The sequence below is a fragment of the Chiloscyllium plagiosum genome, unplaced genomic scaffold (assembly GCF_037043375.1).
Source record: "Chiloscyllium plagiosum isolate Xiang-an unplaced genomic scaffold, Cpla_swu_hap1 HiC_scaffold_39, whole genome shotgun sequence".
Taxonomy (NCBI): domain Eukaryota; kingdom Metazoa; phylum Chordata; class Chondrichthyes; order Orectolobiformes; family Hemiscylliidae; genus Chiloscyllium; species Chiloscyllium plagiosum.
The window spans coordinates 4,026,359-4,038,441 of record NW_028270177.1 but is presented as its reverse complement, the minus strand read 5'-3'; the positions used below and the strand labels follow the sequence as shown (position 1 = coordinate 4,038,441).

The 12,083-nt window shown below is 46.0% G+C and overlaps 1 protein-coding gene across 4 annotated transcripts in view; it reads left to right on the top strand.

Moving 5' to 3' along the window:
- The window catches only part of LOC122540881 (FERM domain containing 5a), a 257,704-nt gene that overhangs the window by 156,352 nt on the left and 89,269 nt on the right, over window positions 1-12,083 (top strand). For 3 of the 4 annotated variants that reach the window (XM_043677108.2, XM_043677107.2, XM_043677110.2), the window contains one exon: window positions 11,093-11,197. In XM_043677108.2, coding sequence (XP_043533043.1) covers window positions 11,093-11,197 — 105 coding nt within the window. Of the gene's footprint in view, window positions 1-11,092; window positions 11,198-12,083 lie in introns of those variants that run through there. The other variant, XM_043677109.2, reaches the window with a different exon arrangement.

Sequence of the window (12,083 nt, the reverse complement as noted above, 5' to 3'; positions counted from 1 at the left end):
TTGAAATGACAAAAAGCTTTCATCTAGAACTCCAAGGGGTCCTTTCCAAAATAGGGATGATGAGCTAGGCTTTACTCACTGGTGTCTTGTCCCCCAACTAATTCTGCACAGTGGTCAGTGGTTAGCACCGCTGCCTCACAGCACCAGGGTCCCAGGTTCGATTCCAGACTCGGGCGATTGTCTGTGTGGAGTTTGCACGTTCTCCCCGTGTCTGCGTGGGTTTCCTCCGTGTACTCCGGTTTCCTCCCACAGTCCAAAGATGTGCAGGTTAGGTGGATTGGCCATGCTAAATTGCCCATAGTGTTAGGTGCATTAGTCAGAGGGAAGTGGGTTACTCTTTGGAGGGTCGGTGTGGACTGGTTGGGCCGAAGGGCCTGTTTCCACACGATAGGTAATCTAATTCCAGATACCAAAGCACTCTCCATCCAGTCACTGTTCAAACAGCCCCAGCACACTTCCACAGCAGCTATCACCAGTCATCTGAGTTCTAGGAGGCCTTGTTAAAAATAATCTCCAATGTGGACACTGACCTTTCAATGACCTCCTTTAGATCAACCACTACAGGTTTCTCCAAAAAAACCTGAAACAGAGGGTGGCCTCACTTAACGTTGTGGTTGTGATTCTGAAAATGGTGACTTTAACAGAGAAGGCTTGAAGCAAAGCATTGACATAGGGGTCAGGGTTAAAACTGGAATGAGTCCTGAGCTGAAAAGAATTAAAACGTTACATCTTCAGCTAAAACACTGTGTAGTAAATGGCAAAATTCCTAGATTAGGAAATGAAAAGGCAGTTAGAACAAATATAAACATTTAAGAGGGAGAATGTAACATTCTATTTATGGGACCCCTCCCTGTAGGAGATCCTCTGGGAGTGAAGTCTGTGTCCTGGGGAACGTTACACAGGGTCACACGGAATTCTGTCTGAGTTGTGGGGGGAGGTGGGGAGGGGTTAGGGGGAAGAAGGGGAGGGATTGGGGGAGCTGCACGCGGTCACATTGTTTCTGTCCAGGCTGGCAGAGGGAGGGTGGGACGGAGCCCTGCTCGGGGCGGGAGTGGGAGAGCAGGGCGGTCTGCAGCTTGTTGAGTCAGACCCTCTGGTGAAGAAGCTGGGCGATGGTACAGCACAGGGCGAGGTCTCAACTCTGAGAAAACCAAAACTGTGCCAGTCAGATCAGGAAATGTGGGGTGGCTCAGCGGTTAGCAATGCTGCCTCACACTACCAGGAACCCAGGCTCGATTCCACCCTCTAGCCACTGTGGAGTTTGCACATTCTCACCACGTCATGTCTGTGTGGGTTTCGTCCAGGTGCACCGGGTTTCCTCCCACAATTCAAAGATGTACAGATTAGGTGGTTAGCCATGGGAAATGCAGAGATAGGGGAATGGATCTGGGTGGGATGCTCTTCAGGGGTTCAGTATGGGCTGAATGGCCTGTTTCCACAGTGTGGGGAATACCAAGATTCTATGTGTTGCAACAAATGGCATTTTAACAAAGCTCACCATACTCCATAGGAACTCTGGTCCTAATAACAGAAAGTTAGGAAGGTATGGATTATCATTCAGAAAGTTTAGGAGCTGTGGAATACAGGGACATTGGGCTGTCTGGATACAGAATAGGCTGATCAAAAGAAGACAGTGAGTGGTAGTGGATGGAAAGTATGGTGACCAGTTATGTCCCACATGGATCTGTTCTTGGGCCTCTGCTCTTTGTAATTTTTATAAATGACTTGGATAAGAAGTGAAAGGGTGGGTTAGTAAGTTTGCCAATGACACAAAGGTTGGTGGTGTTGTAGATAGTGTCAAGGGCTGTTGCAGGCTACAACAAGACAATGTAAACAGGCAGGAGGCTGGAAGAACACAGCAATCCAGGCAGCATCAGGAGGTGGAGAAGTCGACATTTTGGGTCTAACCCTTCTTCAGGACTGGGGGTGGTGTGGGGGGAGCTGCAGATAAAGGGGGAGGTGGAGTCAGGGTGGTGAAGTGGGGATAGGTGAAGACAGGTAGAAGGTATGACCTGGTTGGTCAATGGGAGGAATGAATCTGGTTGGTGGCAGGGAGGAGTGGCAGTGAGGGGGAGGGACTGAGAAGGGAGTTGGAGGATTTGAAACTGGAGAACTCAAAGATAGGTGCTGTGGTTTGTTGTGGCAGTGGAGGAAGCCAAGGATGGTCATGTCGGAAAGGGAGTGGTTGGAGGAATTGAATTGGGCGCTGACTGGGAGCACCCCGTCCCCTGACTCCTGTACCAGCCCCTCCCCCTCACTGCCACTGCTCCCTGCCACTAACCAGATTCATTCCTCCCATTGACAAATCAGGTCGTACCCTCTACCTGTCTTCACCTATCCCCACTTCACCACCCTACCTCCACCTCCCCCTTTATCTGCAGCTCCCCCCACACCCACCACCAGTGCTGAAGAAGGGTTACACCTGAAACAGCAACTTCTCCGCCTCCTGATGCTGCCTGGCTTGCTGTGTCCGTCCAGCCTCCTGCCTGTCTACTTTGGATTCCAGCATCTGCAGTTTGTTTTGTCTCTACAAGACAATGACAGGATGCAGAGCTGGGCTGAGAATTGGCAGATGGAGTTCAACCTGGATAAATGTGAAGTGATTCCTTTCGGAAGATCAAATTTGAATGCTGAATACAGGGTTAAAGACAGGATTCTTGGCAGTGTGGAGGAACAGCAGGATCTTTGTGTCCATGTACATAGATCCCTCAAAGTTGCCACGCGAGTTGGTAGGGTTGTTAAGAAGGCATATGGTGGTTTGGCATTCATTAACAGGGGGATTGAGTTCAAGAGCTGGGAGGTTTTGCTGCAGCTCTATAAAACCCTGGTTAGGCCACACTTGGAATATTGTGTCCAGTTCTGGTCACCTCATTATGGGAAGGATGTAGATGCTTAGAGAGGGTGCACAGGAGATTTACCAGCATGCTGCCTGGATTGGAAGGCTTGTCTTATGAGTGAGCTAGAGCTTTTCACATTAGAGAGAAGAAGGAAGAGAGGTGATTTGATAGAGGTTTACAAGGTAATGAGAGGCAGATATAGAGTAGATAGCCAGAGACTTTTCCCCAGGGCAGAAATGGCTGTCACATGGGGGTCATAATTTTAAGGTGATTGGAGCTAGGTGTAGGGGAGATGTTAGAGGTAGGTTCTTTACGCAGAGTGTGGTGGGTGCATGGAATGCACTGCCAGCGGTGGTAGTAGTCAGAGACATTAGAGACATTAAAACAACTGCTGGATAAGCACATGGAGGGCTGTAAATTAAGGGGTGTGTAGGTTAGGTTGATCTTAGATTAAGATAAATGCTCAGCACAACATTGTGGGCTGAAGGGCCTGTGCTGTATGTTCCATGTACTATAATGATGTTGAAGTTTAGCGGCATTAAACAGGAGAATATAAATCACGAATTTTCTATGAATGCAGTTTTCCTCAATCCTGTAAAGCTTAATTTCTGCAAGAAATATTAACTATGAAGCATCTTTGTAACAGAATTATTCTATCATGTCTCCCAGGAACATCTCAAATTACTTCATGTGCAAAGAACTACTTTGAAGTTAGGATTCTACAATTCTGTAATAACTGTCAAGTCAACAGGGATAAAGTTAGCATCTGGAGTGAAATTGGAGAGGTCTTTCAGAGAACTGGCACAAGAACAATTGGCAAATGGTCTCATTCTGGGATGAAATGCTTTGGCTGTTGACAAACTCAGTGGCCTTCTGTACACAGCAGGATCCCATAGACAACAATAAAAGTCCACATCATCTGCTTCTGGTTGGATTGGTTGGTTGAAGGAAACATATTAATCTGGACACTGGCAGCCCTTCAGAGCTTGACTGTGAAGGCACTGAATAGTCAAGATCTTTCTTTTCCCCAAGGTAGGAGGTTCCAAAACTACAGGACATAGGTTTAAGGTGAGAGGGGAAAGATTTACAAGGGACCTGAGGGGCAATGTTTTCATGCAGAAGGTGGTGAGTGTATGGAATGAGCAGCTGGAGGAATTAGAATTCCTACAGTGTGGAAACAGGCCCTTCAGCCCAACAAGTCCACACTGCCCCTCTGAAGAGTAACCCAGCCAGATTCATCCCCCTACCCTTTGTTTATTCCTCACTAATGCAACTCGCCTACACATCCCTGAACACTACGGGACGTTTAGCATGGCCAATCCATCGTAACCTGCACATCTTTAGATCGTGGGAGGAACCCACGCAGACACAGGGAGAACTTGCAAACTCCACACAGACGGTCGCCCGAGGCTAGAATCAAACCGGGATACCTGGCGCTGAGGCAGCAGTGCTAACCACTGAGCCACTGTGCCAGTGGAGGCTGGTACAGTTACAACATTTAAAAGGCATGGATGTGTAAATGCGTAGGAAAGGTTTAGAGGGACATGGGCCAAATGCTGGCAATTGGGACTGGGTCAGATCAGGATATCTGGTCAGCATGGATGAGTTGGACTGAAGGGTCTGTTTCCGTGCTGTACATCTCCGTGACTCTAAATAGCTATTTTGATATTAAGTATAGAGACTTAGTAAGTGTTTTCTTTTAAACTGAGTCCAGCAGACAGCAAAACTGGGGAGTTTGGAGAGAGAGCTGACATAGACTTGATGGACCGATTGGCCTCCTTCTGTGCTCTAACGTGTCTGTGATTCAGTTGAGTGTTGCTGAGTGTGGTGGCCTGGAATAAACCCCACTGACTGTAATCAGTCTACTTTATCACAAAACAAGTCTTCATTTCTCTTTATCGAATCGGGCAGAGCAGGGATCCCGTGGCTTAAATAATTAATTGACATCTTGAGACTTGAGCTGAATTGCATTTGTGTACATGGTGCTCAGTTTATTATTCACCACGATTAGTGGATTTTTCCCAACTGGTTCAAACACTGTCCTGCAAAGCCCCATGCAGGAACAATCATTTCCCAAAGTGCTGCAATTATTCATCAATGATGGAAGTCACTGTCCCTCTCACTCTCCTTCCGGTTAATTCACATTTTAGTTGTTACTTAACTTGGATCAGACTATTCTGTTCTAGCAGAGAATATACTGGACTATCACATTCAAGAATGCTAAACAACCTTTGGGTTTTTATGAAAAACTCCTGTGCCATGATTCCCACAATGAGGACCAGAGATTTATGTAGAATAAAAGGTCAGCCTGAGGCCATTGACAGAAGAAGGGGCACATGGATCCCAATAGGAATCCCAGGAGCTGGGGCTGGGTGAAGTTTTGTTGCTTCATCACCATGGCTATGTACCTGCATCTATGCACCATCCCCTAGCACAGCTGTAGGACACGTCCTCCATACCTTTGTACCTCATGTGTTGGCTGTTCCTCTCCCCACCATTTTATCCTCCATCCTACAAAGCCTGTGGTGTCTGTGCCCTGACTCACGCGGAGTCCCATTCCCCCTTCAGCCTGTGCTCACTGACCTACGTTAGTTCCTGGTCTCAGTGTGCCTCAGTTTGAAAATTCCCATCCTTGCATTCAATTCTCTCCATGCTTTCCTAACTCTGTTGTCTTCTCCTGCTCCATAAGAGTCCAAATTATCCATGCTCCACTGATTCTGATCTCTAAGAAATCCCAATTTTAATCACTCCTGTTTTGGTGGCCTTCAGCTTCCTGGGTCCTGAGGCCTCGAATTCCCTCCCTAAATCACTCCATTTCTCTACCTCTCCTCCTTAATGAGGCTACTGAAAACCTACCTACTTGATGAAGCTTTTGGTCATCTGTGATATCTCCCCGTGTCAGTGTCAGATCTTGTTCAGGAAAGCTCTTGTGAAGCACTTTGGGATGCTTAAAAGTGCTTTATAAATGCAGGTCGTTGTTGGCATGTGCAGGCTCAGAGAGGGTTACAGCAGATCATAAAACTAAGCATGAAGCATGTGCCATGATCCAAGGCCAATGCAGTGCATTCCCTGCGCAAAGGAAACAAGGATGCAGCATTTGAGCCTAATTGTACGCAGGCTGCAGCACATGTGCGAGGTTGCAGTGATGCTAATTGATTTTGATGAGGTCTGTTCAGAGTGCACAAACCACATCAATAACCTATTCATTATAACAAGAGGCTGCATGTCACTTTGCACAGGTTTCAGTGGGTTAATTTTCTTCAATGTGATAACCCTATCATATTCCCCAATCACTGTTAATGTTTGAAATACATTTGCATTTTAAAAAATGACAGTATTTACATGCTCCTTTCTTGAAGGCCTTCCCCTCATTTCCCACTGTCAGCTTTGGTTATTGCTGCAGCTGAGACCAGGCACTTTGTGAAGCCTGATCGTGTGGTGCACGTTTTCAGGCACTAGTCACCCTGAAAACTCTCAGTGTCATGGTACTTAGCTCAGGCCAGAACCACACATTGGAAAGAAAAGTATATCGGAATGAATGGCCATACCTGAAACAAATGTGTAGTCGTTTACAGAGGCTGGTAAATTGCCTTTTGGTGATTTATGGCTTCCACTATGAGCCTGCTTTGTTCTAACGCCTCAGAGAACCCAGCGTCCAAATGGAGGGTCCTAAACAGGAGCTTTGCAGAAACATAATTAATAATTAGCGACGTAACCAGACCTGCTGAGTTTCCTGAGTAATTTCTGTTTTTGCAATTGCTGAGGAAACTCAGAAGGTCTGGTGGCATCTGTAGTGAGAAAGCAGAGTTAACGTTTGGGACCTTCAGATGTTTCTCCAGCAATTTCTGTCTTTGTTTCAGATTTCCAGCATCTCCAGTTTTCTTTTTGTTTTTTTGATTAATGTTTAGAATGTGGAACACCACCCCCCTGCAAGTTCCCCTCCAAGCCACTCATCATCCTGAATTGGAATCAAATTGCAATTCCATCAGTGTCACTGAGTCAAAATCCTGGAATTCCCTCCCTAAGGGCACTGTGGGTCTAACTAAAGCACTTGGACTGCAGCAGTTCAAGATGGCAGCTCGCCATCACCTTCTCAAGAGGCAACTTGGGACGGGTAATAAACATTGGTCCAGCCAGTGACACCCACGTCCCATTAAAGAATTTTTAAAAAGTTACTTGAAACATAAGCAAAAAGGAACAGGCCCCATCCCCCTCAAACTTCGAAGATGAGCCAATCACACACCTCCCTCCACTTCACTGACCCCCTCACACCCACCCTCTCCCTCACCCACACCCTCACACCCCCACCCTCTTGTCTCCCTCACCACCACCCTCATTATCTCCCTCACCCTCACCCCACCCCCACCCTCTGCCTCATCTCCTCTCCCACACTCTTCGTCACCCCGATCTTCACCCCACAACTCTCTTCCTCACCCTCTCCGTCACCCCCACCCTCACCCCCAACTCTCTCCCTCACCCCCTCCCTCCCTGTGAGAGGGTCAGGTTGTGGGCAGGGGCCTATAGCTAGGACCTGGATGAATGGTCCTTATGGGGTGTGGGGAGATGTAATGGGGAGAGTTGGGGATTTTCTTTGGGTTTGGGGGCGGGATGGGGGGTTGGGATGAGGAGGTGGAAGTGGTACGTGAGCACCTGCTGGACCCAATAGGAATCCTTGACTAAAATTTAAGCCTTTACTTTTCTGTCCTTCCTCTAATCAAGGATCCACCTCCTGACATCTCTTGGGTGGGGAGGGGTGGGGGGGAGACAAAACAATCTCGTTCTCCAGCACCACCCCCAACCTGCCCAGACCCATGGTAGAAATCCAGGTTGATTTCTGATTGCCAGGTTGTGTATTTCAAGCAGACTCCCACAGCGTCTGGATTGTAGGTTAAAATGAGGACACAGTCAGTGACTGTCTCCCTGAATCTCGCACCCGCCCCAGACCCCACTAAGACCCTCCAATATGTTTGTTTCTGTTTTTAGGCTCTTCAAGGGAGTTGGAGCATTCACTGAAGGCTATTTGTCCTCATCAGAAAACCAGCTGACATGTAGTCTGTGTGCCATAAATTGCAGTGAGACATGGCATCAAGATGACACTAGCTGTTCACTCAATGCCAACTGGTCATTTTCAGCATGGAATCCAGCCTTAGTCATTGAGGAAAGGTCATGGAGCCTCTCAGGGATGATGTGGAATGCTTCATAACAATTGATATTCTCCTTATCGATATAGTAATCATTTTTAGCTTCTGTGACATTAGAGTTTGTGCATCTTCTCTATAAAAGGTGAAACTTGAATTGAATTTATTGTCACGTGTACTGAGGCAGTGTGAAAAGCTTTGTCTTGTGAGCGATACAGGCAGGTCACAGAGTTCAGTAGCACATACAAGTAAATAATAGGTAAACAGCGGCAAAGACAAAAACACAGGTACAGGTGAATGTTAAAAGTTTGTGAGTTCATTCAGTATTCTAACAACAGTAGGGCAGAAACTGTTTTGAAATTGGCTGGTGCGTGTGTTCAGGCTTCTGTACCTTCTCCCCGATGGTAGAGGTTGTAGAAAAAGGGTGGGATGGATCTTTGAGAATGCTGGTGGCCTTTCCTTGACAGCGGGCCTGGTAGATGGATTCTGTAGATGGAAGGTTGGTCTTTGTGATTGTCCAGGCCGAGTTCACCACTCTCTGTAACTGTCTTCGATCTTGAATGGTACAGTTGCCATACCAGGTAGCGATACATCCAGACAGAATGCTCTCGATGGGGCACCTATAAAAATTGGTAAGGGTATTCGCCGTCATGCCAAATTTCCTCAGCTGCCTGAGGAAGAAGAGATGTTGTTGGGCCTTTGTAACCAGTGCATCCACATGAAGAGTCCAAGAAAACTTGCTGTGGATGATCACTCCCAGGAGCTTGACACCCCCTCTCATTCCTTCTCTGTGCTGTTAATGTATTTGCATATATATAGCGCCTTTCACAACTCAAGCACATCCCAAAATATTTTACAACCAGTGAGGCCCTTCGTGAAGCACAGCCTTTGTTATGAAACACAAAATGAAGCAGCAAATTTGCACACAGCAAGCTCCCACCAACTTAGCAAAATGACGATATCCAAATCATTTGCTTGAAGTGATGTCGATAATTATTCCCCCAGGAAACCAGGGAGTAACCTTCAGAGTAAGGGGCTGATAGGGTCTTGATTTAAGATCTGATCTGAGAGTTGGCCCCTCTTGAGGAGCACTTCCTCAGCGCTGCACTGAGTATCAGCTTAGAGCAGGTGCTCAAGCTGCCAGACTGGGACTTGAATAAACCCAGGCTCTGATTCACAAGCAAGAACTTCCCCATCCACAGCCAATAGGGTGGTTTTCCAAAAACACGGGGGTGCTGTGTTATCCCCCATTCTACCACAAGATATACCAAAAGGTTAAAGTTCAGTGCACTTGCTATATAAAAATCAGTGTTAAGATCTGTAACATATGAAAATAATTGTTAATCATTTTGTATTTCCTAGCCAGCTATGCAATTATCCCCATCTAGATTTCTGATTCATCTCCTGTGGCTAAAATATTACAGAACACTGAGAAAGGCTAATAGTGCTCTGTGTGATTTCACTGTTAGTGATTCAGAAATGTGAGCTTGATATGTGGGCAGAATCTAAACTGAGAGACTTGAACCAATCGCAAGCGAGGAGTCATAACTCCAACTTGTGTGAGTGAGCTTTCGATCACCTGGTCAGAAACCTCCCGATGTGATTTTGGTGTCACTTTATATTTGATGATGTTTCTGTGAAGACACTGAGGGGATTTTACCATACAAGTGCAATGGTTGTCATAAAACCTGGTTATCAACTTGTGTTTTCTTTCCTTAAGTATTTTCTCGCCTAAATGTATTTGTGCTCCTTTCCATTAGGGTCCATCATCTTTCTCCAAGTCAGTTAAATAATTGTGGCCACTCCTATCAAGATCATTATAATCAATGTAGCCTTGGAGTTAACATCCATCCAGCACAGTACCTCCAGCTGCCTGGGGTCCAGAGTTCTGGGTTTCTCTCCCTAAACCACTCCAGCCCTCCTCTTTTTAAGCATCAGAGAGATACAGAGGTGTTCTGGCTGAGAAGTAGTCCAGTCGGCCCATCGAGCTTGCAATGGCTCATTAAGTGAGCATCATTACCTATTGCCAATCTCCTTTTATCCCCTATACCTTTGAATGTTATTTTTATCCAAATAACGGTCTGGTGCCCACTTGAATGCCTCAATTGAGCCTGCCTCCATCACATTTCCAGGCAGTGTATTCCATATTCTAGCTACTCACTTTTTGAGAGAATTTTTCCTGACTTCACCCTTACTTCTGCACACCACAATTAAATCTATGCCCTTGTATTCTTGTTCCTTTTACAAAGCGCCTTAAAATCTGCATCCATCACCTTTGATGTGTAGAAAGGGAACAGTCACTGGTCAAATTCCTGGGGCACTCCAGCTTTGCTTCCCATTGGCCCAGACAGTTTTTAATTCTCCATTTGGAGATATGCGAGTGTCAGAGCGCATTCTGTAAATGACCATGGATCTGGGATTGAAGTGACAGAGGGAGAGCTCAGCAACCCCTGCAGCACCGGGAACCCGAGTAGAAAAACTCAGACAACTGAACCAGCAAATGTTGTCAGTTTGAGCAGGACTGCCTTTAACATTTATCAAAGCGGAATCCAGAATTTCTGTTGATTTGTTTGCCTTCCCCCCTCTTTGGTTGCCAGTTTGACCTCATTAGCAGCAATGCCAATGATTTGGCATATCCAGCCTCTCATCCCCCTGGCCAACAAGCTCTTGATAGCCAGCGTAAATTGTACACAATGTTCTGTTGTACAGTCTAATTGAATGCCACATTATAAGGACTGTGCGGTCATTATGTTGATGATGTTCAAGCTGATGGTAAAGAGACGGTTGAGATATTCAATAAGTGGACAATGTAATGCTTTGGAATGTTCCTGGTCTGTCATCATTCATTTATGACAGGCCCATCACCTTCTCTTTCTACATCTCCTTCTCTGTCAGAATCGCTCACTGTGTTGGCTGAAGCATGCAGTATGTTTTCATTTTGGACACAGTGACATTGTCGGTGTGCGATTTAGCTCTCGCAATGACCAGATCTTGATGTGAGAATAAAAGTAGAATGGTGAAGAGTCTTTAATTGTTGCGAGTTCAAAAATGAAGCCTGTGCACTAGTAATTTCAATGCAAATTAAACTCTGATTGAACTTGTTCTTGTTCTTAACAGAGGGATGCTAAAGGCCACTATCTGATAGATCTCCTCTGTCACCACATGAACCTGTTGGAAAAGGACTACTTTGGAATCAGGTTTGTGGACCCTGACAAGCAGAGGGTAGGTTCTGGGTGATGCTGTTGGACTGTGATGAATTACCAGACTCAACTGGGCCCTGGCTTTCTCCATAGAAACTCTTCCCCTTTTATAAACTCGAAACACAGTTTGTTAAAGAATTACTCTGCAAAAAGACCATTGTTATCAGCAGCAATTCTTGATCTTGCTTCTCTAAGAACAGAAAGGAGTATTTCAGCTAGCAAAAATCAATCAGTCATAGTTTTGAAATTTTCAATTGACCTTCCGCATCAATAGTTTTTCAGGAGAGAAAGTTCCAGATTTTCATTCCCCTTTGAATTAGAATCCCTACAGTGTGGAAACAGGCCCTTTGGCCCAACAAGTCCATACCGACCCTCTGAAGAGTATCCCACTCAGACCCATTCCCCTACAAGTATTAATCAACATTTACCGTAACTAATTCACCTAGCCTACACATCCCAGAATGCTATGGGCGTTTTAGCATGGCCAATTCACTTGAGCTGCACATCTTTGGACTTTGGGAAAAAAACCCACGCAGACATGGGGAGAATATGCAAACTCCACACAGACAGTCACCTGAGGCTGGAATCGAACCTGGGTCCCTGGCGCTGTGAGGCAACAGCGCCAACCACTGAATCACTGTGCCGCCCAATGTGATGAATGCTTCATGGCATCACTCCCGAATGGCCCAGCGTTCATTTTAAAGATATTGCCCCTTCTTCTGGACTTCTGTCACCAGAGGAATTAGTTTACCTTTCAATCAACTCTTTATGAACATCTTAAAGATGTCAATAAAATCACTTTCACTGAGCAATGAAAGGTAAGAGTGGAAGAGGTGATTGTTTATGGAGAAGCTACCCCATGCGTGAAGAGGTGGCCCGCTCTCTCCATTGTGCACCAGCACTGTTGC